Source organism: Oncorhynchus clarkii, chromosome 18, assembly GCF_045791955.1.
Source record: "Oncorhynchus clarkii lewisi isolate Uvic-CL-2024 chromosome 18, UVic_Ocla_1.0, whole genome shotgun sequence".
Taxonomy (NCBI): Eukaryota; Metazoa; Chordata; class Actinopteri; order Salmoniformes; family Salmonidae; genus Oncorhynchus; species Oncorhynchus clarkii.
Genome location: NC_092164.1, coordinates 23,862,203 through 23,889,580, shown reverse-complemented (window position 1 = coordinate 23,889,580; position 27,378 = coordinate 23,862,203). Strand labels below are relative to the sequence as shown.

The window sequence follows — 27,378 nt, the reverse complement described above, 5'->3', positions numbered from 1 at the left end:
AAGTTAAGCTTAATTCTGATGTATTACACTTATATTTTCTTGAATGTTGAATATTGTAATTCCTGTAGTTTGAATTTGGCGCGCTACAATTTCACCGGATTTTGTCAAATCGATCCCGCTAAAGGGATTGGCGTGTGAAGGGATCCATAATGGTTGGTTTAAACTCAGTTTTTCACAATTCCTGACATTTAATTTTAGTAGAAATTCCCTGTTTTAGGTCAGTTAGGATCACCACTTTGTTTTAAGAATGTGAAATGTCAGAATAATAGTAGAGAGAATGATTTATTTCAGCTTTTAATTCTTTCATATAGATACTTTTGTACCGGTTTCCTCCAGCATCTTCACAAGGTCCTTTGCTGTTGTTCTGGGATTGATTAGCACTTTTCACACCAAAGTACGTTCATCTCCAGGAGACAGAATGCGTCTCCTTCCTGAGCGGTATGACGGCTGCATGGTCCCATGGTGTTTATACTTGTGTATTATTGTTTGTACAGATGAACGTGGTACCTTCAGGCGTTTGGAAACAGACTTGTGGAGGTCTACAATTCTTTTTCTGAGGTATTGGCTGATTTCTATAGATTTTCCCATGATGTCAAGCAAAGAGGCACTGAGTTTGAAGGTAGGCCTTGAAATACATCCACAGGTACACCTCCAATTTACTCAAATGATGTCAATTAGCCCATCAAAAGCTTTTAAAGCCATGACATAATTTTCTGGAATTTTCCAAGCTGTTTAAAGGGACAGTCAACTTAGTGTATGTAAACTTCTGACCCACTGGAATTGTGATACAGTGAATTATAAGTGAAATAATCTGTCTGTAAACAATTGTTGAAAAATGACTTGTGTCATGCACAATGTAGATGTCCTAACCAACTTGCAAAAAGTACAGTTTGTTAACAAGACATTTGTGGAGTGGTTGAAAAATGAGTTTTAATGACTCCAACCTAGATGTATGTAACTTTCTGACTTCAGTGTTTAATTGCTATATTGTATATTTATCACCTCCCTTATCCTACCTCATTTGCACACATTGTATATAAACCTTTTCTATTGTATTATTGACTGTATGTTTGTTCATTCCATGTGTAACTCTGTGTTGTTTGTGTCGCACTGCTTTGCTTTATCTTGGCCAGGTCACAGTTGTAAATGAGAACTTGTTCTCAACTAGCCTACCTGGTTAAATAAAAGTGAAATAAAAAAAATAAAAAAAATAAAATAAAGGCTAAATTCAATATTTTCTCAAATCATGTTTTTATATATTTTGGGGATACCTAAAGGGATCCTAAAATTCAAAATCAAACAGCTAAATGATCCATGGTGTGATCATATTAAAACTATTTCATATGTGAGCTTAGCTTGAGAGAGACAGCGGTGGAGGAGAGGGGAGAGGGAGAAGACAGTGGGCAGAAGAGAGGCCAGGCAGGCTGTGTTTGGACTTGTTCCTTGCCTGAGGGATGATACATTTCACTGCTGTCTCCCAGCCATCAGGCTCTGTTTAATGTTTCCTTCCTCCGTGCCAGAAAGATGTATCTTGGAGATGATTCCAAATCATACTTGACATTTATACATTGCACCGATGCCAGGGCGGTAGCCAAAACTGTGTCAATGGGTTAAAAAGCTACACAGCTTTCACTCAGCAACAAGCATGTATGAACAACCAAACATTCCTACAGCCGCTGTCTGAGCACCGTCTAAACGTAAGAACTGATAAGAATAAACAATCACAACTATGAAAGTAGACCTCAACTAATAAGGATAACTGTGCTGGAATTATATGCCAACATTTCAAAACACATTGAGATTCGAGGTATTTGGAGTTGTGAATAATTTAGCGCCATTGTGAAGCGCTCCAATACGGGCCTTCAGCACCAGAGGACGTATCTTAGGGACAAGACTTTGTGAGACACAATCACATCCAGCTGTTCAGCTGTTATGTTGATGGATACATTTTTTTGTGAAGCATATATATCTATTTACTAGTGAAAGAGTTAGGGCAAAATAGTTCAAACTTACACATATGCTCTCTATCTCCTCTACCTGTCTCTAACTTTATTAGGATAGGAGCAAACTTGAAGAGAGAGTGAGAGTAAATAAATGCTACTAAATATGATAAGATTTCAAACTATGCAGCAAGCAAAAAACACAATGTGTATCTACTTAACAAAAATATAAACGCAACATGTAAAGTGTTGGTCTCATGTTTCATGAGCTGAAGTAAATAATCCCAGAAATGTTCCATTCCCACAAAAAGCGTATTTCTCTCAAATATTGTGCACAAATTTGTTTACATGCCTGTTAGTGAGCATTTCTCCTTTGCAAAGATAATCCATCCACCTGACAGGTGTGGCATATCAAGAAGCAGATTAAACAGCACGATCATTACACAGGTGCACCTTGTGCTGTGTACAATAAAAGGTCACTCTAAAATGTGTAGTTTTGTCACACAACACAATGCCACAGGTGTCTGAAGTTTTGAGGGAGCGTGCAATTGGCATGCTGACTGCAGGAATGTCCACCAGAGCGGTTGCCAGAGAATTTAATGCTCATTTCTCTACCATAAGCCGATTCCAACATCGTTTTAGAGAATTTGTCAGTACGTCCAACCGGCCTCAAAACCGCAGACCACGTGTATGGTGTCATGTGGGAGAGCTTTGCAGATGTCAACATTGTCAACAGAGTGCCCCATGGTGGCGGTGGGGTTATGGTGTGGGCAGGCATAAGACAGGGCAGGCATAAGACAATGAACACAATTGTATTTTATCGATGGCAATTTAAAACCACAGAGATAACGTGACGAGATCCTGAGGCCCATTGTCGTGCCATTCATCCACCATCATCACCTCATGTTTCAGCATTATAATGCACGGCCCCATGTCGCAAGGATCTGTACACAATTCCTGGAAGCTGAAAATGTCCCAGCCTGCATACTCACCATACGTGTCACCCACTGAGTACGTTTGGGTTGCTCTGGATCAACGCGTACGACAGCGTGTTCCAGTTCCTGCCCATATCCAGCAACTTTGCACAGCCTGATCAACTCTATGCGAAGGAGATGCGTCGCGCTGCATGAGGCAAATGGTAGTCACACCAGATACTGAATGGTTTTCTGATCCACGCCCCTACTTTTGTTTTTAAGGTATCTGTGACCAACAGCAGCATATTTGTATGCCCAGTCATGTGAAACCCATAGATTAGGGCCTAATTAATTTATTTAAATTGACTGATATGAACTGTAACTCATGAAAATCTTAGAAATTGTTGCATGTTGAATTTATATATTTGTTCAGTTTTTTTATCCACCAACCTCTGAATAGTGATACTACCTGAGTGGTGAATCCTTGTAGGGAACATATGTCATGTAATTCAAATTCAGACCATTAACCGCTCGGCTATTGGCCCAGACATACGCTACCTCTCAAATTAAAGTGGTTCCTGCTAAGTGCTCCCATTAAAAGACCCCTGTAATTAAGGTCATTTGCTAGCTCAATCCTCCGTCTCAGGTATTCTTTCACAACTGACTGGACTCAGCATTCATCCACCAATAGGAGACCTAGCAGCCACCCTACACTGCCAGGCTAAGTCATAGTGAGTGCACCGCCTATAGGTTGCTATCACCAGAGACACAAGACCTAGTCTTCTTGATGCGTTCATTCAGTGGTTAACTAAAGTATAGCGTTGAGGAGGGTACATGTACTTGCAATGCTAAACTGATGACAGGTGCCGTTGACAATCTGACATAACAACAATGTTTAAAGTGTCGTCAGGAAGGACCTCTGCTTGTCATTAAGGGGTGGGTGGGGGATGCTCTTGAGGAGACTCTAGTCTTTTACTTGGTGGTCAGGCGTCCAGGCGGGGCTCCTGTTTACAACCGCCCGGAGGTGAGAGGTTAACGCTAAAGTGTGTTGTTAGGGCTCTAGCATTGTATCAATGACAGAGCAGAGGTACCTCCCAGCACTTATTGTCCTAAGGCTTGAATTCGAATTTTCGGAATGTCATCGTTTTTATAAGGGTTTAATTCAATTAACTTGTTCTCAATCATTCGTAATGAGGAATGATTCAGAGTTAATTTCCTTCAATGCCTTATGGGTGTCTATGGTAAGACTGTGATATGGTTGAGTCGCTGTGGTCGACTGGATCCCCTCTCCCCAGTCAAACATGAGTCACCGTTAGCATCTGCTGAACACAGAAACATAAATGGTAAACACAGATGTACAAACACCTTCACACGTCCATTAAAGAAAATAACAGGACATGAGCTGCACTGTGCAGCGGGTAGAAGATGTGATATTCACTGAGGAACACACATTTTCCTGGGATGTCAGGGAAAGTATGTCAGTCTCTCAACTGGCACCCTATTCTCTATATAGTTCACTACTCCTGACCCAAGCCCTATGGGCCCCGATGAAAAGTAGTGCGCTATATAGGGAATAGAGCGCCATTTGAAAAACAGCCGCGGAGTCTCAGTGGAGTCTCTCTGATCATAAGGGATACATTAGGTCGGTTATTACCGAGGCTGCTGCACTCTGCTATGCGTCTCTGGAGCAGCCTTGGATGTCATGCAACACAAGGTCCAGACAACACGAGTCACTTTCCACTGTTAACACTAATTACTTTCTTGAAATTATACCTTTTAGATTCATTTGGATGAATGAGAGCCTTTAAGAGAGGGGATAATGAAGCTCCTAAATCGATGACTGCTGTGCGGTTTAAAGTGTTCATGCACACACACAACTCAAATACAATGTTGTGTAGATACAGACTAGGCCGGTGAACTTGTAGACAAATTACCAACCGACTGAAACACTCCGAAAGCAAATTTGTCTGATGACTTGAAATAGTGGTAGCTAATACTTCTAAGGCCAGCTAAGAGCTACTGAATCATAGAGAAGATTAAAGGTTATGATACTCTTAATAGCGTTTGGCCAACCAGACAACCGTCAGTCACATCACCTACAGTATATACAAAACCATTGTGGAAATAGATAATCACATCCTACTCTGAATTACAAATCTCACCCTGGCTCCTACCACCACAAGTACTCTGATACATCTGAAACGATTACATCTGAAACGATTACATCAATGTAAGCAATATGGAGACAATTCTACCTAGCCTATCAGAAAGCGAACTATCGCAATTGCTATTAATACATTACAATATATTACAACCACACTTCGGAGAGGAAAGAGAATCGGTTGTTGAGTCAGTGGATAGGTGTTTTTAATCCTGGTTGTGTGGATCTTTTAAACAGTATCTCAAGAAGTTAAATACAGTACTGCAACATTAACAATATGAAAAGGCCATACAAAGTTTGTAAGGTAGGCTGTTAAATAATAATTTAAACAAATCTATACACTGACAAAAGGCATTGGTAAAATGGTATTGGGTATAAAATATAATTTGCTTGTATTGACCTAAAAGTACAGTATTTCTTCTTTCATATTCGTTTTCTTTTTGCTAATACATAAACATCTTAAAAAAAGGCAAAAGGCTGAGGATTGTAAAGCAAATTCCCTAAGATACACAACAAAAAGATGCAAAGAAACAATACACGCATTGACCAAAAGTCCTAATTATTCGGTCCGTTTGGTGTAAACTCACACTGAGTATTGTTTCATAATTGGTTAAGAAAACTACATAAAACATTATATACAAGCAATCAAATTGTTCAATTCAAATAATTTAAGTTTACTAAAAGGGACACAAATGACTTAAGTGTTACTAAGTAAGTGTGAGAGACAGTTTGTGATTGTACTATGATGCGTCTAGTCATGACGTGCTTTCTACTGGCCAGTGATATGATTGGTGGAGAGAAGACAAAAGTTTATTGGCTGCCTGAAGCCAACTTCCTGCTTGGCTATACATGAAACCAGCTGGAGATCTGTATTCTACAGTTCTTTATAGTACGTGCCAGAGACCTAGAGAAAGATAGACATACCAGTCAATATACAGGGACATTTCTTGTTATTGAGTGAACAGCAAAATAGGACAAAGTGGATGGAAGAAAAAGATGGGAGAAAACCCAATTCCACATATAGCAGCTAGCTACACTTCTTCCACACAACAATTATTCCACGTATATCATTATTAACAGTCAACGTTTTCAACGGCACAAGTATAAACAGTGTGTGTGATATAAATAAAGTTGGAAAAAGTACCACTCGCTTGTCAGGAGAAAAGAAGAAGACATACAGTATGTCACATCCAAAGGCACCTTTTACAAGAGCTTTCTGGTCTGGCCTTGATGCACACATGCACGGAAGTCTGGCCGATAGATAGCCAAGTACTTACAGCTCAAAATGACAAGTTTAACAGCCTATTTGACTAGCGGCCAGTCAATAAAATGATATCACAAAGCTTGCTTGGCATGATATTGTAGTATGTTCCTGTACAAGTTTGCTACTTTCTCATTGACAAATATCCAGTACAATCTACTAAGTAAGGATGTAGTAACCACACATGTAAATTCCATTTACTGTACAGCTCAATACTGAGTCTACTGTATGCGTGATCATTTTTGGATCATAAGCTTTGCTCGGTTGGTTGAGTCCCACAAGTTCCAACAAAGAAAACTGGAACCTTTTTGGCCCAACAAAATAGAAAAATTCCTGATTATTGCATTTTAAACATATTCATTTCAGTAACAATGTCCTTTGGTTCAAAGAGGACCATAATTGTATTTTTGCATAACAGGAGAAGGCTCAGAGAAACAAAGAAACTGAGGATTGAGGTTTTAGTTAAGTTGAAAATAACTTTCAAACAAAAATAAATGAATGATAGATAAATAGTGTGGTGATATGATGACGCTTTTAGTTATTTTTAGGTAAATTCTCTCCTGCTCTTCCACCCTATGTGGAACACTTCAATGTCTTTAAGCAAGATAAAGTTCTGGGACTTGGAAGCTTAGAAGTTCTCTTGCTGACCATACAATGGTGATATCTCAGATGATTTACCAGTCCTTCTGTTATTCAGCAAGATCCAGAAGTCTTTCTATATATTTTTTTTTCAACATCTAGAAGTTTGACTCACCTTTTCCAAGATCTAAACGTTCTCGAGTCTTTCTCTACAAGACCTATATGTTCTCGAAGTATTTCTGTCGTTACTTCCCCCTTTTTAAAATTGTTTTTTTTAGAAGTTCTTGAAGATTTCTAAATCCTTTGCTGGCACAGGTGCATCTTTCTTCCACTCTTCCTCGGGGTAGGCATCAAAGTTAGACGTGTCACCTTCGTGGGACACCTTGGGAACTATGGGTGGCTGAGGGAACAAAAATTATGTGACGCTGAATACATCAAAAATAGCTAAAAAAGCAGGTGTTTAAAAAAAAGTATATCAACTCTAAAATGGTGAGTTTAATGAAAACAGTATATGCTGAAAATAAAGTGTATGTGTTTTACGAGTGTTCCCATTGATGTGTCTGGATGATTGTGGGTGTAATATCGCCAACGTGACAGACCTTCAGTTTTCTCAGAGGTACACCATCCCAGTCTATAGACTTGAACCATCTGTGCTTTTTCACATCGTCTGCTCCGTTCTGCAAGAGAAGACACTGTGCATCAGAGCCGTCTGTGGGCGGTCTATTCCACACAATCTGGAATCAGGATAAATAAAGTATTTCTCTCGTCCGGAATAAACAGTTTGAAATAAGAATAATTAGAGCAAAACACTTTGTTCCTTCTAAACACTTTGTGGTGTCTGTGGTGATTCACCCGGTATACAGGGAGTGTGTGGCTAGACCACTCCATGAGTCAGCTAGCTAGTCAGCTAACTAGCACATTTTCCCCAGAAAACCCTTTGAGGCACAAGTCAATAACAGACTGTGTGCTGAATTATGTTTATTTAATCATTGTGCTTACCAACAGTTGTTTTATTGAAAAGAGCCTTCATATACTCCCCCATTGACTCTCATGCCTTTGAACGGTGTAATTCAAAACACTCAGACATCATCCTTCGATTGAACGTCAGTGCCAGACACATGCACGATTCCAATGAATGAATCATAAAATGGCGGTGGACTACAGGGACTAGAAGTCTGAAACAGATAAATACAAGTTGTTTTTTTCTTTCACGCCATCTTTCCATCTTAGGTGGATGAGTACAAACCAGGCCTGCAGTGTTCCTGAGGCACACACACACATACTACACACAACGGTGGCAAGCAATCAAGGAACAATCAGTTCGCCATGAGAGTTAAAGATGTGCATGGCGTCTACTTTGGACCGCTCAGTGTCTCGTAGAATGGGCAGCATTGTGCAGTTCAAGAAATAAAATCCCTCCTGTTATGACGGGAGAGCCAATTCATCACAGTGGTGTAAAAATACATTATTTCACACAAGAGGAATTACAGATCACTCCACTGAGTGACACAGCGTCCCAAATGGAACCCTATTCCCGACATAGTGCACTACTTTCAACCAGAGCCCTATGGGCCCTGTTCAAAGGCAGTGCACTATAAAAGGAAATATGGCGTTACCAAGAGACCGTGTTCATTGCGGAGGGAGTCTCCATTTCTCACTGTGCAAACACAGCTTCTCTGTTGCCTCCTATACATTTCCTGTGCAGATGGCTTGTGCATACTGGCTTCACTCCTACTACTACAGTGGACATCCTGGCTACCAGCAAGATGTAATTAATATTTGCATAGAATGCACAGTCATGCTGAAATGGCAGGACTAAGTAATGAACCGACACCCCATGTGATTAACTACTAAACTGACTTACTGACAGTGCATAGGAAGGGGAAATGCGTTTTTCTGTGATCCACCCTAAACCCCTGCCACCCCTATAACGGTGCAAACTACCTCTACAACAACTTCCTCTATGTATCCAGCTAATTGGAACCAAATGCAGACATTCAGTCACTTCCTAGGCCTTTTCCGTCTCAGTGTTGAGAGGGTGACGTCAAACTGCAGAATTCTCACTCCACAACCTGCCGAGTGAACAAAACACTTGAAATTCTGTTTAAGTAGTACTGTGTATCTGTTCTCACGTAACGTTTTAGTATAGCTTGGGATAATACACCTTTCTGAAATCAAATCCCAATAGTGATTTGATCTTGAAACTCACCTTCATATTGCCTAACCTCCTGGCTCGGTCAATGACGAGGAACTTCTTGATGAGATCTCTGGAAAACAATAGAAAGACAGTCAGGTAGAGAGTTACAATGACTTCACACTAACAATCTATCTCCAGACAGCAGTGTGTGTGTGTGTGTGTGTTCAGACAGCAGATCTACTGCATGTCTGCAGTTTCAGTCAGAAGCCAAGAAGTCCATTTCCATCCAAAAGCTGACAACAAGATGGATGAGCTTGGCCATTGGAACAACAGATAACCTGACGGACTCATAAAGGTGCCATGGGGTAACAGAGCGGTACATCCTGTGTGTGTGTGTATATATGCGAGTCGCATCCAAACAGAAACATCTCTCTCGCTCTTGCTCTTTCCCTCCCTCTCTTTTAATTGAGGGAAAGTGACAGGTTTTAAAGTGAAACTTTTCACAACTATGAAGATGCTGGAGTAGGCATACTTTAGGGATGAATTTGTCTTTAAAATGTCAGTGTAGGTTTTCCAATGATATGCGGCCGGCGCCGACAGAGTGAGCTTTCAATAAAGCTGACGTATATATTACAACCAACGAGACGCCAGCACAGACGTAAATATACTAGCCGAATATTGACAGTCGGCATTTTAGTGTCTTAAACCCAAACAACAACTTCACAATCCGACAGCCTCCGCTCTCATTCAGTGCCCTCTTTTACAGTTCCTAGGGAAAGGACTGAATTGGGGAAACAAATCCCAACTCCTATAATACTCCTTGGTCCTGGAACAAACTACAAGAGACTTTAAAAAGACTCAGAGTTTAAAGCTCTGATTAAAAGAAAATGTCACTGACCATTGTAATTGTATGTACCCAGTGGCTACTTCCTGCTGACCTCTCGCTAGGTCTCCCTCACAAAAGACATTTCTAACATCAACAGTTTTTTTCCTGGTTAAATAGAACCCCAATTGATTGCCCATTCTGAGACAATTCTATCTTATGCAATCGACAAACAATGGAAATGGAAATATACCACACAGCATGGCTTTTTTTTCTGGATCAAAATGGGGCTTAGGCGGTGGGAGTGGCAGGAGCGTGGCAGTGGGCGTGGCCAATGGTGAAGTCACCAACCAACATTTTTGTTGAATTCTACATATTTTTGCCTTGTGACGGAGATCATTTGTTTTGTTGCAGTTTTAAAGCACATTTCCTGCAAATCTACACATTTTGCCATGACTTATGCTATCTGAGTGACTCTAAAATTATAACAAAATCAAAAATGGGGGCCCCCTGCCATGAAACAAATACTCCTGAATGCATTGTTTTTTGAATTTTTGATTTTCCCCTGACTCGCTCGTTTTTATTGTTAGTCGACAGTTCTCTTATTTAAAAATACATAGGCCCATTATCTTTTCTTCATAGTTTATATCTGGTTTTAGTCGTTTAAGTTTACACTGAAAACACTTTGCATCTTTCTTTCTTTCTGTTTGGATTAAGGCGGCCTGAAAATAATAAGCTGGTCTTACACCTGTTCAGTAATACTGTAACACGTCTCATCTTCTCTGCGAAAGAAAAGAGTTACTGCAATGGACAGACAAACACAGCCAGAGCCAGAGACAGGCAACTCTGATGGATGGATGGGAGTGGGTCAAAGTGACAGTGATATAGCTGGAGGGAATATTTTAAAAAGTCTGGTGGCCAAAAGATAGACGGCTTAAGTGTTTGGGGGCTCTATTGTTAGTGTGTTATGTAGCAGTGGGACTGTGTGTGTGTGTGTGTGTTAGGTAACACTGTGTGTGTGTGTGTGTGGCCTCTCCCAGGTATCCGGTTGGGCCAGTGTGTCAGGGCTGATTGAGTGCGTCCCAGGCCCTCTCCTCCTAAAGCCGGTAATCTCCTCACATTACTCCAACCCCCAGCTGTTCTGAGGAGCAGTGTGACGGTTCTGATGGGTTTAAAAGGACGAGTTCCAACTCAGCAGGGTGTGTAATTAGTGAGGGCCCGCACCCCACATTAGGCGTAGCTAGCTCTTCATCTTCTGCATGGGAGGCAGATTGACCCGGTCGTTTGGGAGGATGGTTGCGCTGTGTGACGCAGCTGTTAGCGCGCACACACACACGTAGATCCGTTGTCTGCGTGCGCGGGCAGGCACACACACGGTCTCACACACACACGGTCTCACACACACACGGTCTCACACACACACGGTCTCACACACACACACATGGTCTCACACACACACACGGTCTCACACACACACACACGGTCTCACACACACACACACGGTCTCACACACACACACACGGTCTCACACACACACACACGGTCTCACACACACGGTCTCACACACACGGTCTCACACACACGGTCTCACACACACACACACGGTCTCTCACACACACACGGTCTCTCACACACACACACGGTCTCACACACACACGGTCTCACACACACACGGTCTCACACACACACGGTCTCACACACACGGTCTCACACACACGGTCTCACACACACACTGGATAGGTTAAATATAGGTAGTACATTCCCAGATGCACATACACAACTAAAGGTATTCACAATGCACCTCTGACAAATTCCAATTGTCAGGTCCTAATCATAAGTATTGGCAATAATGCATTTCCAAAACACACGGTTTGTTATGGGTAGAGAGTGTGTGGTGGTGCATGCGGTTGTTTCCAATTACAGTCTGGAGAAAGGCTTCTCAGGAACATTTTGTTTCCTGCTTGCCAAGACCGAAATCTAAAAATCTGATTGAAATGTGATGTGAAAAACAACTTCCATAAATTCTCCTCTCAAGTTGAAATGATATAAGACGGCTTATCGTACATTATGTATCATAATGGAATACATTTGTGCCAAGGTAGCGGTAGACTTTGGGTACTTTCCCTCCATGATTTCACCCACAATCCCCTGTGCTTGGGTGTGTACGACTTACTTTACATAGAAATCCAGATGCCGCGGGAATTCCAGCTTCCCGGCGAGGATCTTCTGATAAATACCAAAGGGATTGTCGTCAAAAAACGGTGGGTACCTGGAGGGGGAAATTAAAGAACATGTCAGAAAACAGTCATCGCTCCTCAACCGTCAAAATGTTTGCTCCTATTGGCAAACACACACACAAAAAAAAGAAAAAAGAATGAAATCACCGTGTAAAAATAAGGTTTCCATCCAACAGATTTTTGCGAGTCAAGTACGTCAGATTAAAATGTCACGACAGGCTTGATGGAAACAGCAAACTTGTCGGTAAACTTTCTAAATGTCCGCCAAGCAGAATACGCTATACAAGATGTGTCTGTAAAATTGATTGAGCGAGAAATGGCAGTGGAAATGCTTTTATGGCGCAAATATTGACAACCATTATACTGAAGTAAACTTAAGTGTCACACGGTGATATTTGGTGTGGTCCCGTGTGGCTCAGTTGGTAGAGCAGGGTTGTGGGTTCGATTCCCACAGAGGTCCAGTATGAAAATGTATGCACTCACTACTGTAAGTCGCTCTGGATCGTCGGCTAAAGAGCGTCTGCTAAATTATGTAAAATGTTGAAATGTCCTCCCACTACGGCATGGGAAAGCATGCAGTTTAGATTACAGATGTGATGCTGCTGTTCGACAAATAATCTCTTTTTTTTGTCCATTACAATCTCATAATGATGTTGCCTACCCGCACTCTGTGTAGTTGACTAGAGCCCAGCTGTCAAGACCAGAGTGGGCACATTTGCTATACAAAGCGTAACATTTGTTTGTGACAAAAACCATCAGTAGAGTTAAAAATGAGATGGAAACCCATTTACCTGTATTTATTTGTCGGTACATGGGAATTTAACCACAAAAGTTATTTTGATATGTCCGACGTCACCACGCACAGCTTTTTATCCGCAACAAATCAATTTGATGAAAACACATCTGTGGTGGGAAAATGCACATATTTTTATGTAGATTGTCGATGGATGGAAGCCTAGCTATAAACAGAAAATTGAAAGGGCTGCACTAAAGTACACGACAACACAAAGCAGTGAAACACGTGACCCTACAGTTTAAATAACTCATCTGGTGACCGGTGTGTGCCGTTTGACCCTGTGTGTGTGTGTGTGTGTGTGTGTGTGTGTGTCTGCGCACATGTATGAACACACTCGCCTACGTGTCTCTGTGCAGTACAGAGCCGTAGCTCCTCAGACCAATCAGCTGCATTCTGGTGACTCTTGATGGTTTAATGGTGAATGCTTCCCCAGCACTGCTCCAGCCTGGACAAGCCATTAACCGTGCAGGCCGCGTTACATAATGGGCCAGGCCAGCCGAGCTAAATGCATTACACATGCAGCAGACAGACGGATAATCACACCAGTTTGTCACAGGGGCTGCCGAGCTGAGCCTGTCAAAATGGAATCGGAAACCTCCTCCAGTGGAATGGAGGCCTGGAGGCTGTTAGATGTGTAACACAAAACAAACGTAACGCAGGTCAACTAATGTTGATTACCTATCGTTACCAGTGAGATTCCAGTAACCAATCACATTATACAATATTGCTATATGTTTAAGTTGACAGCTATTACAAATCAGCTGCCAGAAGCTGCATGACGAGCAGTTTATTTTGAGCCAATCAGAACTCAATATTCTCTTAGTCCCTCTCCTAACCTCACGCTCTACACCAGTTGGCGCCAACATGCATTAAAAAAATATTTAAAAAAAGAGCTAGAACGGAATGTGAAGAGCTACCGCCATTCCATGGAAGATAAACTACGTTTCAAATGGTTGAGAAGTTGTATGAAACTGAACTAAAAAGAGAGAACTGGATATTAACACTCAACTTATTTATACAAATGAGCTGTGAAGGGATTGAGGGAAAGATTGACGCCAGGATTTGGTCAGGTTTTTTTTTGCAACTATGGATTCATTTTTCACCAAGGATGGCGAGCCGCCCGAACCCAGGACATCAATAAGAAGATTTGCATGCGAAGATTTATTTTCCTTGGAGAACACCGAATTTGCACTGCCAACTATGGTGTGGTAGGATTTTTCTTGCAAGACATCATTGCATCATACATTGCAGTGGGATTGTTTTAAGCACATGCTACACTTAAAAACGCCTTACGGTGTTTATTGATAGGCACAGTCACGCACATTTGATCCCATGTCATAGTGGTTTATAAGTCCGTATTTGTCAATTGGGTTGTGTTTTTCTGTGGATTCATGTTTACTGTTTTTCTATTGAACAATGAAATCTGAGTGACCCTCAGATTAAGATAAGAGTTGGGTGGGCCCTAGGAAACTATAGGCAGGATGTACGGCCGATATCTAAGTCTATTGTGCTATTGATACATTTCATTCATATTGAGCTCATCGTACAAATTTCACATATCAATATTTACTCAAGGTGATTCATTCTTTTGAAACTATTTTTATTTATACAAGCCGGCATTCTTTTCCTAAATTATTCAAGTTGTGTGGTTTTAATTTCTCCGTACTTCTCCAGTAGCGAACCTGGTCCAATAGAGTTTAAGCTTAAACATTCGGTAGCCCATAGTGTTAAGCAATTGTTACATAAAAAGCCTGAGAGAACTGTGTCATAGATTCATTGAAGTAAGATGGTCAGACGAAAGCCAGATAAGACACATTGCCAACGATCAAAGGTTGAACTGCATCATGTGACCACGGCACGCATCAGTCAAAACCTGTCAATAAACGGAAATGACTAATACGAACAGGATAAGGAAGGGATAAATAATGCCCGGTAACGATTTTTTGGTCATGACCTGAGATCCGAATAAAGTCCTTCGGAGAAGCTCGTTGCCAAGGGGAATGTGATGTCTTAAGCAGGGACAGGTCTCTACAGTGAATGTCAGAGCAGAAGGGAGGGGAGGGAGGAAGAGTCTGGGCGTTGGTAGAATACGAAGGGAGCCAAAGGATGAATCAACAGAGAGCTGCTGTTCTAATGGCTCCTCCTCTTACTGGATGGTAGAGAGAGAGGGAGGGAGGCCAAGTGCAGACTACTCCCCCCCCCCCCCCCAGGCTACCACCCCGCTCCCCCAGGTACCCCCGCCAGCCTGCTGGTAGATTAGTCTAGGTCCCCGGTGATGGACAGTGAAAGCCTAGAGACTCGGCTCCTCTTATGCAACAGTAACCTACGGTTTACGTAACACCTGAGGTGTCGCCAAGATTCCACAGGGAGGAGGATGGGGAGAGGAGCGGATGGAGGATACGGTGAAAACAGGATAAATCAAAACAGGGAACTACTAACATGTTTAGCAGTAGGAGATCGTCTGTATGTAGGAGTAGGCCTCTGTGTTATTTAGTAGGAGTTAGGATAGTCCGTATGTAGGAGTAGGCCTAGGTGTTCAGGAGTAGATTTAAAACTAGCACAGCTACAGCAAGAAATCGACAAGAAGACTCTCAAGAATATCCATCTTCCATATATTGTAGAAAAACAGTTAGGATTATAAATCGAGAAATTAAAACGTTTTCCGGTTCACATGGAACTGGAATAGGCTAGATAGACCAGATAAGATGTTGTGATGTGAGTGTGAGGGAGGACCACACACAAAGACAGGGAGGTTTCCATTGAGGAGGGCAGGCTCCCCCTCCAGGCAGGATTAGATACAGAATGATACAAGCCTACTGGCCTGTCTATGTGTGTCGGTGTGTGTGTGGGTGTGTGTGTAAGATACAAGCGGGCTGGACTGAGGGTGTGTGTGGAGTTAAGTGCACAGGTGACCTCGTCATGACTATTCCCAGAAGTCAGGACCCTGGGGCAGATGGATGTCTGAGTGCGTAAACCTACCACACCACGTAACTTTCAGAAGCCCCCTCTACATTCTTCCACTACGGAAGCTACAGGACCTTTGACAAAACGGTTACGCGGCAGTCAACCTTTAGGGCGCGTTGTTCTGAAGGGAGCTTTTGTCTCCTGGAGCGCCGAGTGTGTGCGCACACTTCAAAAGGCCAGTGTGACAAATGCTATGGAGAAGGTCACATTTTTCCTCACTAGAAGCCAAGGCCACTGAATTCTCCACGGGTACATGAAGAGACTAGGGTGAGGTGAAGAGGCACGTACAGAACGACCTCTGATTCACTGACAACTTCCCTACCACTCTTGTCGAGTCGCAGGTTTCTATATTCATATAGATTTAATCAATATGTAAAATACAAAAAAAATATTTAATAAAATTAACATTCTAGGCCCATCCACTTTGATTTTATTCAAAAGGCGTAGATATGAAGTCAAATCTTAGATTTAACATTTTGACCCACTCTGGGGACAAGGGCTATGCTACATTTCCATAGCAAAACAAACACACACCCAAACCCATCCTGTGTACTGTACCGATGTCATAATAACTAGTGCCCTCTAGGGGCGCCTAATTCACATGATAGGGAGTGGTTCCCAACCTTTTTTCGGTTACTGTACCATCAACTGAATTTTGCTTGGCTGGAGTACCCCTGATTTACCCCCTCATGTCCATTTTACCAGTAGGCCTATGGTCTCCTGAGTCTTCTCAAGTACCCCCTGTGGATAGGCAAAGTACCCTCAGGGGTCCTAGTACCCCTGGTTGGGAACCTCTGTGATAGTGTTATGTTCAGTATGCTATCAGAGCCCTCCTCGCTTGCTTCCATGGATTGTATGAGCCAACGCATTATCTATGTAATATTATAAACCGGGTGGTTCGAGCCCTGAATGCTGATTGGCTGACAGCCATGGTATATCAGACCGTATACCACAGGTATGACAAAACATTACATTTTTACTGCTTTAATTACGTTCGTAACCAGTTTATAAATAGCAATAAGGCACCTCAGAGGTTTGTGATATATGGCCAATATACCATGGCTACGGGCTGTATCCAGGCACTCCGCGTTGCGTCGTGTGTAAGAACAGCCCTTAGCCGTGGTATACTGGCCATATAGGCCATATACCACACCCCCTCGTGCCTTATTGCTTAATAATATGGCACTTGGCAGACACTTATCGACTCACAGTTCAGTGAGTGCATACATAGGCTACATATACTAGGCTAAATATGTAGGGCCTAGGCTATGTGACGCCTGCAGAAATGCATGTGGATTATAAGCAAAAAGCAAGCGCTTAACTCATGTGTTGGCTGGGCTATATAGAACAAATCATTTAACTTGGTGCACTCGTCTTAAAGAGGAGCGGAAGAGCAGCCGGCCACATGAGTGATGCTATATGCTGCTAGCAGACATCCACTCAGTCAGTGAGCCATTTATTCATTCATTCAAGGCCAGTGTACTCTACAGAAGTACTGCTGAATTAGGATTTCTATAGACACCAGGCCGCAGATGTACCATAGCTAAATGGCCCAGCACCACTGCCTCTGTTCCAAATGGCACCCTATTCCCTATGTAGTGCACAACGTTTGACCAGGATTCTGTTCAAAAGTAGTGCACTACTTAGGGAATAGGGTGCCATTTGGAACACACACCCGGCGTCGTTAAGCTATGGTACAACTACGGCCTGTCTATAGAAATCCTATTTCAGCAGTACTTCTGTAGGCCTTGAATTAATGAGTGACTGAGTGGGGTTCTCAGACGAGAGAGCATAGCTTTAAGGCACCAGAGTTTGTTATTATGAAACCTTGGTCTCCACAGATCACGCATGTGGAAATGTGTCAGAATAAGTTACCTTTGACCTTTCTTCAATCTGTAACCTTCCTTTCATCCTTAAGACCGTCCACCTCTGTCATCACAGAAACAAAAGGCAGGCTGGTCTTGGAATTAAGCCCACTACAGAGTGACGTAACCTCATGAGGTCAACTCTCCGAATAACAGCACACTTGTCTTACCATTGACTCGCCACAGACATTCTGCTGGATACTACCCAATGTTCATAGACAGAGCCAATTGTCCATAGAGGATAGCTACTCTTCATACATACTACTACACTAGGAGGGGGTCAAGTCTATTTCAATTCAGGAAGTAAACTGAAATTCAGATTCCAATATTTTTTATTAAAAATCAATGAGGAGAAATGGAATGTTAGTTTACTTTCTGAATATAAATGAAATTGACCCCAAACCCTGCTACTAACACCCAGTCATCTTGTCCTCTGGTGGACTGGGGCCCCCTGGTGTTGAACCCTGCCATGTCAGGGGACATTACAGTATTCAGTTAAACCCCTGCTACTAACACACATTCATCTTGTCCTCTGGTGGACTGGGGCCCCCTGGTGTTGAACCCTGCCCTGTCAGGGGACATTACAGTATTCAGTTAAACCCCTGCCCAGTCAGGACTCATGACATGTCAGAGGACAGGACACTACTACTCACCCAGCCAGCATCTCAAAGATGAGGATCCCCAGGGCCCACCAGTCCACCGCCCGGCCATGACCTTTGCTCTGGATGACCTCTGGGGCCAGGTACTCCGGGGTTCCACACAGAGTCCACGTCCTGGATGGAGAGACACCGAAAGAGACAATAGAGAAACAATATCAGTTTGAACTACTTCAATTCTAGATGTTACGTTACACCAACAGAACACAGGAACATGCGCACACATACAACGCTTATTTTGGCTGTGTGTCCAATCATGTCTGACTGATGATCCTTCTAAGCCTAGGTTTCCCCAAGGGTCACCCTGTACGCAGCACACACACTGCACATTCCAATGAGTTCACCCTAGAAGAGGAGACTTCTGTTACATACAGGGAAAGACAACCCCAGTCTTGTAAAGTAATCACCCTGCCGTTTTATAGTAGTGTCCTGTATCAGCTGTCAGTCGACTGGTCCTTCAGTCAGTAGTAGTGTAGCCTATGTAGCCTGATCTCACAGTACTATCAGAGGGTATTTGGATCCAACAGAGTGACGGAGCTTTAGTTTGCTGGAAGTATTGGTTCTGGTTCTGTTATAGGTAGATCAATGTCTTTGGTTCAATAGTACAGCTGATTAACACTGTATGGAGGACATATACAACCCTGGATCACTATTATCAGGCCAGGGAGAGAATCTAAACTGGGGAGCAGAATATGACACAACAAATTATAATTTTTATCAGATGTTCTAATGTTCTGAATAAAACATTTTAAAAAATGGCCCTCTGGAAAATAACTCTTGTTCAGTTGCCGTGGTGATGGTTCATTTGTATGCAAATAGTTACTCTGTTTAAGGGGCAGGCTCAAGGTCCCTGATTTCATTTCCATCTTTATTATACATTTTGAAGTGAACGAGAACGGGACACTTTGGTTGCAATGTGGAAAATGCAGCTTGCATTGTAATTATAGATTTTTTTGTCGCATTGAAACCTTTATCAGATAGGCATACAGTACCTACCTCAGACTCCTCTCTGGACAGAGTGCTGCTCTACGACTGGGAACGTTAGTCTCATAAACCGGTAACCTCTGAGCACATCCTAGAACCTAAAGCGGGTTCATTCTATTGTGCCACTAGGTGGCACTGTGGAAGCATCAACAGTGTGGTGTGATAATGTTTCACCTTCTAAACTGATCACACACACACACACACACACACACACACACACACACACACACACACACACACACACACACACACACACACACACACACACACACACACACACACACACACACACACACACACACACACACACACACACACACCAGTGGCAAGGCAGCCAGCTCGCTCATTCGTTTGTTCTTCACACTCTCGCCGCATTCGAGGCAATTTCTTTTGCCTTCCATTTCTTTAAGTGGGTCACAAGTTGCACATCAGAGACACATCTACTCTAACTCTGTTTTACTCTCCCGGCCAGAGAAAATGTAATCTTAGTCCATTCTGTTTACATGTCAGTGGGTCAGTTTTTGTGTTCAGCGAGGCTCCCTGCAAAACACTAGCGCTACTGCAGTATCACTACGCTACTGCACTGCAGATACAAAACTATTTTAACCTGAGTGCTGCAGCCTTCCAATCCTACTGAGGTTACCAAAGAGGACTAGCTGCTTGTAACGCGAATATAAAAACAAAATAACGGCAATTTCATCTGAGCTCTGCATTTTTGGGGATTCCGTCTTAGAGCGAGGATTCCCCTCCATACATTCTGTGAATATTGTATGGCCGTGTAATATGACAACTCCCAGAAGGATATCTATATCCCTACTGTGCCAATCAGGCAAATGTGTCTGTATGGCTACAATTCCTAAACGTGATATAGTCTTACAATGAGACAGAAAAACAAACAGCATTCACTCCCACAATTAATATGGCAGTCTAATATTATCCTGGTTATGACTTGTTAGGGGGAATAGTGTCTAACAATTAAGGATGTCCTGGCTGTGCAGTACACCTGCTCCCAGATGGAATGATACCTGTGGGGACGAACAGCTCATACTGGGACGCTGCTCTGCGGCTGACCCTGTGCTGCTTCCAGTCTCTTGGGTATGTGTGTGTGTGTGTGTGTGTGTGTGTGTGCGCGGTCTCAGGGAGGCTGGAAATATAATAACACAGTCCATAGAGACATTTCCGTTTCGATGGACAACAAAATTGCACCCTACGGCATGACATCATACCTGTCCGAGAGCTTCTTAGCGAAGCCGAAGTCCGTGAGGCGGATGTGTCCCTCGCTGTCCAGCAGTATATTCTCCGGCTTCAGGTCTCGGTAGACGATCTCTTTGGAGTGGAGGTACTCGATGGCACACACGATCTCCGTGGAGTAGAAGAGGCCCGTGGTGTTGCTGAAGCGCCCGCGGCTACGGAGGTAACTGAACAGCTCCCCGCCTGGAACGTAGTCCATCAGCATGTAGAGTAAACGATCGTCATGGTGGGTCCAGAACCTGGAAGGTATAAACAGGAAATAAACACACGGGTACATTTGAACAAGGTGACTCTATTCAAACACAAATATTTGTCGGGTAACAGTGGTTGGATTTAGAGAGCTAAACTACACGGTAGTCTGGGCAGTGTTTGCTCAGCTTATAGTATGTGGCATGGACCTTGTCAAAACAGCTGTAGAGGACAAGTGGAAAGTGGCCCTGTGTGGCTTAGTCGGTAAGAGCGTGGTGCAATCAACACCAAGGTTGTGGGTTTTCAATACCCCTAATCACATACATATAATAGAAACGTAAACACTCACTGTAGGGGAGGTCACCTTGGAAAAATACTTCTGCTTAATGGCATATGTATTATTTATACACTACCGTTCAAAAGTTTGGGGTCACTTAGAAATGTCCTTGTTTTTGAAAGAAAAGCAAAAAATAATGTGTCCATTAAAATAACATCAAATTGATCAGAAATACAGTGTAGACATGGTTAATGTTTTAACTGACTATTGTAGCTGGAAACGGCAGATTTTTTATGGAATATCTACATAGGCTTACAGAGGCCCATTATCAACAGCAATCACCCCTGGTTTCCAATGGAAAGTTGTTAGCTAATCCAAGTTTATAATATTAAAAGGCTAATTGATCATTAGAAAACACTTTTTTGCACAACTGAGCAAGAAGACAAGTTAGAGTGTCTAGTTTGAGAAACAGGTGCCTCACAAATCCTCAACTGTCAGCTTCATTAAATAGGACCCGCAAAACACCAGTCTCAACGTCAACAGTGGAATGCTGGCCTTGGTGTTTTGCAGGTACTCTTTAATGAAGCTGCCAGTTGAGAACTTGTGAGGCTTCTGTTTCTCAAACTAGACACTCTAATGTACTTGTCCTCTTGCTCAGTTGTGCACCGGAGCCTCCCACTCCTCTTTCTATTCTGGTTAGAGACTGTTTGCGCTGTTCTGTGAAGGGAGTAGTAATCAGTGTTGTACGAGATCTTCAGTTTCTTGGCAATTTCTCGCGTTGTATAGCCCTCATTTCTCAGAACAAGAATAGAATGATGAGTTTCAGAAGAAAGTTCTTTGTTTCTGTCCATTTTGAGCCTGTAATCAAACCAACAAATGCTGATGCTCCAGATACTCAGTCTAAAGAAGGCCAGTTTTATTGCGTCTTTAATCAGAACAACAGTTTTCAGCTGTGTTAACATAATTGCAAAAGTGTTTTCTAATGGTCAATAAACCTGTTAAAATGATCAACTTTGATTAGCTAACACAACTTGCCATTGGAAAACAGGGGTGATGGTTGCTGATAATGGGCCTCTGTACGCCTATGTAGATATTCCATAAAAATCAGCCGTTTCCAGCTACACTAGTCATTTACAACATTAACAATGTCTACTCTGTATTTCTGATCAATTTGATGTTATTTTAAATGGACAAAAAATGTGCTTTTCTTTCAAAAACAAGGACATTTCTAAGGGACCCTAAACTTTTGAACGGTAGTGTATATTAAATCCACCTCCAGCAGATCAGTGGCTGATGATGGTGTTGAGGTCATCAGACACTCACAGTCTGATGAGGAAGGGGTGGTTGACTTCGGTCAGGACTTCCTTCTCGTTGTGGACGTGCTGCTCCTGCTTGAGCCGGATCACGTCAGGGATCTTCATAGCCTTTAGAGCGTAGAACGCCCTGCTCTTCTTGTCTTTCACCAGGAACACCCTGCCAAAGGTCCCTGTGCCTGAAGCAAGGAGAGGAACAGTCATTAGACAAGGCGTTAAGTTCTCTGTCACACACACACACCCAAATGTCATAGAGCAACATTCAATTCAGATTATTTCTGCAACAAATCAACCACAATTATTTTTTACGTAACACTTATTTTTCTTAATACTGCATTGTTGGTTAAGGGCTTGTAAGTAAGCATTTCACTGTAAGGTTTACACACCTGTTGTATTCGGCACATGTGACAAATACAATTTGATTTGATAATCAAGAATTGATCTGTGGTTATGTCAGATCATGACATCAGAATGCTATATTTGCGATGTTTTTGACATTCAATTATCTCTGACATGTCTTCAACCCGTCCATCAATTAAAGAGGTCGAATCTGGAAGAACTGGCCAAGATTCCTAGAGTTGTCTTCTCACTCTTTCACAAGTCTGAGCTCATTATTTCAGGTCAACAATTCAGATTGTTTCTCTATTCCCATCTCCAGGTCAAGAGGAGTACAAAATAACACCCTAGGTCTAGTCATATTTCACTGTGAGTAAGGAGAGAGGGAGTAGACAAACAGAGCAAACAGAGAGATGGACTCACAATCCCCCGATAGAGTCATGGAATGTTGGCTTCTAGCATGTTTGGGCTTACCTCGTACAAGGGGTCTTTGTCCTTCCCTGTTCTCAGTCTCCATGGTAATCTAATAGGAGCGAGCAAGCAAACAAACAAAGCCCAAACCCTTTCTTTGTCTTTTTACTCATCATATTTTTTTAGTTTTACCTTTATTTAAAATAGGCAAATCAGTTAAGAACAAATTCTTATTTCAATGGGTTAACTGCCTGTTCAGGGGCAGAACAACAGATTTGTACCTTGTCAGCTCGGGGGTTTGAACTTGCAACCTTCTGGTTACTAGTCCAACACTAACTACTAGGCTACCCTGCTGTCCCAATATATGATAAGACAGAGGTTAGATAACGGTCAGGTTTGACTCGGAGTTCAGCTGCACTCCTATATCTGAAAACATTGCTGGTGTAATATTTCGCCTCAAGGCAGATATGTTCTTGTACACTCAGCACAATCAGATGGATATTCTATGGATGTTTGTCCTCTCCTCATGGGCCTAGTACTACTTATCTAGAGATTCCCAACAAGCAGGCTTTAGGCCTACACTACTAAAGCACCTTGCTCAATATAAATGAGCTAATAATGACATGTGCGTAGTCTTTAGGCAACAGCTCAATCAATATTTTGTTTCTATTCAGAAGGAACCGTTGACGCAGAAGCCAACTGTCTAGAGAGATTAGGACTACTACCTGTCTGCACAGTAAAGACATATGGCAATGTCCTTTTCCGATCACCGTTTGTTGCTCCCTCAAGTAGCCTAATCTTCCTGTGGAAGCATCTGACATTTTTCTTCCGCTGATTTTGTAGCATTTTTAGATGTGTGTATGTATATACTATTTTCATCAAATTGAGTGATTACCACCAGAAATATCCCATGATTTTGGACATGTGACACAGGTTTTCCTCTGCAAGTAGGTCACGCCTGGTTTGTCCTTTTCTCTCCAATAGAGCAACGCCTGAGGCAAGGTGATATGCACCAAATACTGCACTGATTACTTGAACGGTGTACTGAATACTGAAGTGTTTCCAAAAAAAGAAAGAAAAACAGCCAGGCTATGTGATATCAAATGGCACAAAATGGATGCTTCTCTCAACACCAACGTGTTGATATGTTTCATGGAAACAAACCAGAGATCTAGCTAACATGGAAAAGAAGGGTAAAATAGCTGACCGATTTTTTTTCCCTCCACACCTGAATCGAATCAATTAGTGGGAAACAGTGACACTTATTTTCACAGCTACGGTGTGTTATTTGGTCAAATTCTTGGTTTGCTGGATGCTAGCCTACATGTATTTGAATAGAATACAGAATGTTTCTTGTTCTAAATTTGTGGGAGCAGAAATAGATAGGCCCGTGTTTTTATTTGATTTGAATGGCACTACATATTTGATGGAACAAGGCCAGACGTGGAATAATAAGAGCATAGCTTGTTGATGCTACTCAATGCACTTGGCCAGCGGCCACATATCTTGATGTAGGCTTAGGACTCACCATTTTTTGCCTCAGCACCAGAAAACATTTCATATGCACGAAAGATGGGCAAAATGCCTGTAAGCTTCAAATGTCACGTGAGAGCCAGGTGCCTCATTATTTCAATGACCATTAGACAAAAGCAGTCCTCAAGACATGTAACTGATTTGACATAAGCAGTAAATCCCTCTCATCATCATCTAACAAAAGGTTTTGCATATTGGATGATTTTATCTTGGGATTTTAAGCTTCATGCTTTCCCTGATCACGTGGGCTTTGAATGAGATGGGAATTCTCTATTAGCCAAGTGTCCTCCTCGTCATGAATCAAATATGAGAGCGCTGTAAAAGACTAAGTGGTTTTCGTGATCAGAAGCCTGTGTTCAGTCTTGAAGTAGTGCATGTTGTTTTAACATTCTTGGTTTCTGGCATTAGACTCACCACAGAGTGGACTCCACCCATGTGAAAAAAAAACACAGTTCAACAGCTGAGTCTGCTGACACATTACCCATGCAGTGAAAGGACTTACATGCCCAGACAAGAGTGAGCAGAACCAAACATGAACTTTGACATTCACAGGGCACTGCTCACAATAACAACAGGAACATCTGACACCTCACCTTACTAATATAGCTAGTTCCTTTTTACAAAAAAAAAGATATACTCATCCTCTCTAAACTCCTGCAAAGGGTTTCAATGTAGCAAAAGTCTGATAAGGAAAGTAAGAGTTTCCTCCATTAAGCTTTCACTTCTCAAGCTGGTTATTTCACGTGTGCAATGAAACGATTAATCCTTCTTGATCCCTGAGATGCACACAGATATTTTCCCTAATGCCATGTCAAGAAAATGTTGACCATCCCAGCAACTGTGTGGGATCATGAATTCCTCAATGATTGGCCACAGAGCGGGCCATAAACCTATGGGTGAGCTTGACTGAAACCGAGAACGTCCTTGTCCACTTCCGGTTGACAGATTAAGTAGCAGAGCGAACAGTCATGACAGCTATCTTCTGACTCAAGAGTTGAATGTTTCATGGTCAGCATATCCCCATGTCATATTCCATGAAATGGCTGATCACATAGTCGCCTTGGCTTTCATTGCTTGTGCTGTTCTGCACGAGCCACACATGTACCAGTAGTAGCTTATGCCCTATAGCCTAGTTGATATGCCTGGATAGTGTGAGAAGCCAGTCAGACAGGCCAGTTTCACCAGTGTGTGTACTGTAACATACTGTCTTGCTGCCTACACTTACCAACTGTGGAAATGGTGTCCAGGTCATCGAGTGAGTATGTCCTGTTGTTCAATGTTAACGATGCTGCTCCGGCCAACAACATGGGACTGCTCGCGCAGGTCTTGGCACTCTCGCGAATGGAGTTGCTTTCATTAATTATCCCAACCTTTGCCTTTGTTGATGCCATTTTCCGTATGCATCCAAATGTAGCTATGCTAGCAATCACTTTAGCCACTTTACCAAACCGGTTTCGCCGAGGATAGATAGCCAATGACGGCTACAGTAGCCAATTCTCAAGATCAGTGTCCGCCTTATTCCCTATTACCAACTACGGTTTTAAATCAAATGTGGCTACTTCCCTTGGACAAGCGAGCATCTTATTTGTCTTGATTGCTGGAAAACAGGTGACGATCATATCCACGGGGAATCGCATGATGTAGCTCGAGCGGTCACTGCTGTCAAATGCAGAAGCTAGCTAGCCATAGCAAACGGAGTAGCTATCAGGCTATAGCTAAACACAAAAGAAAACCATCCCACACCTCGCGTCTGAATGAATGACCAACGTTAGCTAGCTAATGTCAAACTACAAACTCATACTGCCCGTTTCCGTACGAGCCTCCGCTTGAGTAGTTAGGGGGTCTCGTGTTGTCTCGCTAGCTTAACTTCCGTCTTAGGAAGCTAGTTGGCTAGCAAGAAAGACATGAGACATTTAAATAATTTACTTCTCTCCTTCGTTCGCAAGTAGAACCTCACCCAGTTCAACAACACACAGACAGGGCAAGGGAGAAGTGGGGATGCTTTGTGTTGACAAAAAACAGACCAATGACTAAACACCCCATGTGCAAATTAAACCAATGGTATGATTAAATGGGCGGAGACCCGTTTGACAGACAGCTCGAAAACGGCCGTAAATTTTCTTTCCACATGTAGTTTGAAGACATGCCACTCAAATGAAACACGGTCTGCTTTCCACTGTGAGATTAGACTGATACAGACAGTAAAGAGTACAAGTACACAGCACTAGCTAAATGTAGTCTACATCTCAAATTGCAAGGTTTTAGATAGCGAACTAATCTCCACTCTCTGTAAACCCTTGACACAGTGAAACCTGAATGCTCTGAGTAATGGGGTGTGTATTACTTGCTCATGGACTGCGGTGGGGATGAGATGCTGCGTGTGGAGTGGAGAGTGACTAGTGGAGTGCCTCACTGCCTTCTCAATTTTCAAAGGAAATGACCAACTCTCAAAATTCCCAAATTAGAACAGCTGTTTCCGGCCCTCAGATGATTTGTCACTTGACACATGATACACTAAGGGGCCAGGCTCAGGTTGGCGCGCACACACACACACACACACACACACACACACACACACACACACACACACACACACACACACACACACACACACACACACACACACAGTATGATACACCTCTACCCACAAGTAATATTGGAGCCATAAGTGTCTGCACCTACTTTTCCCCCACATAATAAATACTACAGTTTACTATAGAATATTACAGTTTAATATATGATCATACAGTT

At 42.5% G+C, this 27,378-nt stretch overlaps 1 protein-coding gene across 3 annotated transcripts; it reads right to left on the bottom strand.

Annotated features, from left to right (window-relative positions):
- Window positions 1-5,199: 5,199 nt before the first annotated feature.
- On the bottom strand, window positions 5,200-27,061 carry LOC139373235 (cAMP-dependent protein kinase catalytic subunit PRKX-like). Of its 3 annotated transcripts, XM_071113513.1 has the most exons (9): window positions 26,976-27,009; window positions 23,158-23,206; window positions 22,358-22,526; window positions 20,544-20,807; window positions 18,331-18,450; window positions 11,989-12,084; window positions 9,065-9,122; window positions 7,455-7,532; window positions 5,200-7,255 (listed from the first exon to the last, which is right to left on the bottom strand). In XM_071113513.1, exons 2-9 carry the CDS (start codon window positions 23,198-23,200, stop codon window positions 7,130-7,132), a joined length of 954 nt encoding a protein of 317 aa, XP_070969614.1. In that variant the 5' UTR covers window positions 23,201-23,206; window positions 26,976-27,009; the 3' UTR covers window positions 5,200-7,129. The 3 variants fall into 3 exon arrangements, with proteins under 3 accessions (XP_070969614.1, XP_070969612.1, XP_070969613.1); XM_071113511.1 differs by lacking the exon at window positions 23,158-23,206 and having other exon boundaries at window positions 25,853-27,061; XM_071113512.1 differs by lacking the exons at window positions 5,200-7,255; window positions 7,455-7,532; window positions 23,158-23,206; window positions 26,976-27,009 and adding exons at window positions 7,815-8,030; window positions 25,853-26,610.
- Window positions 27,062-27,378: the final 317 nt, after the last annotated feature.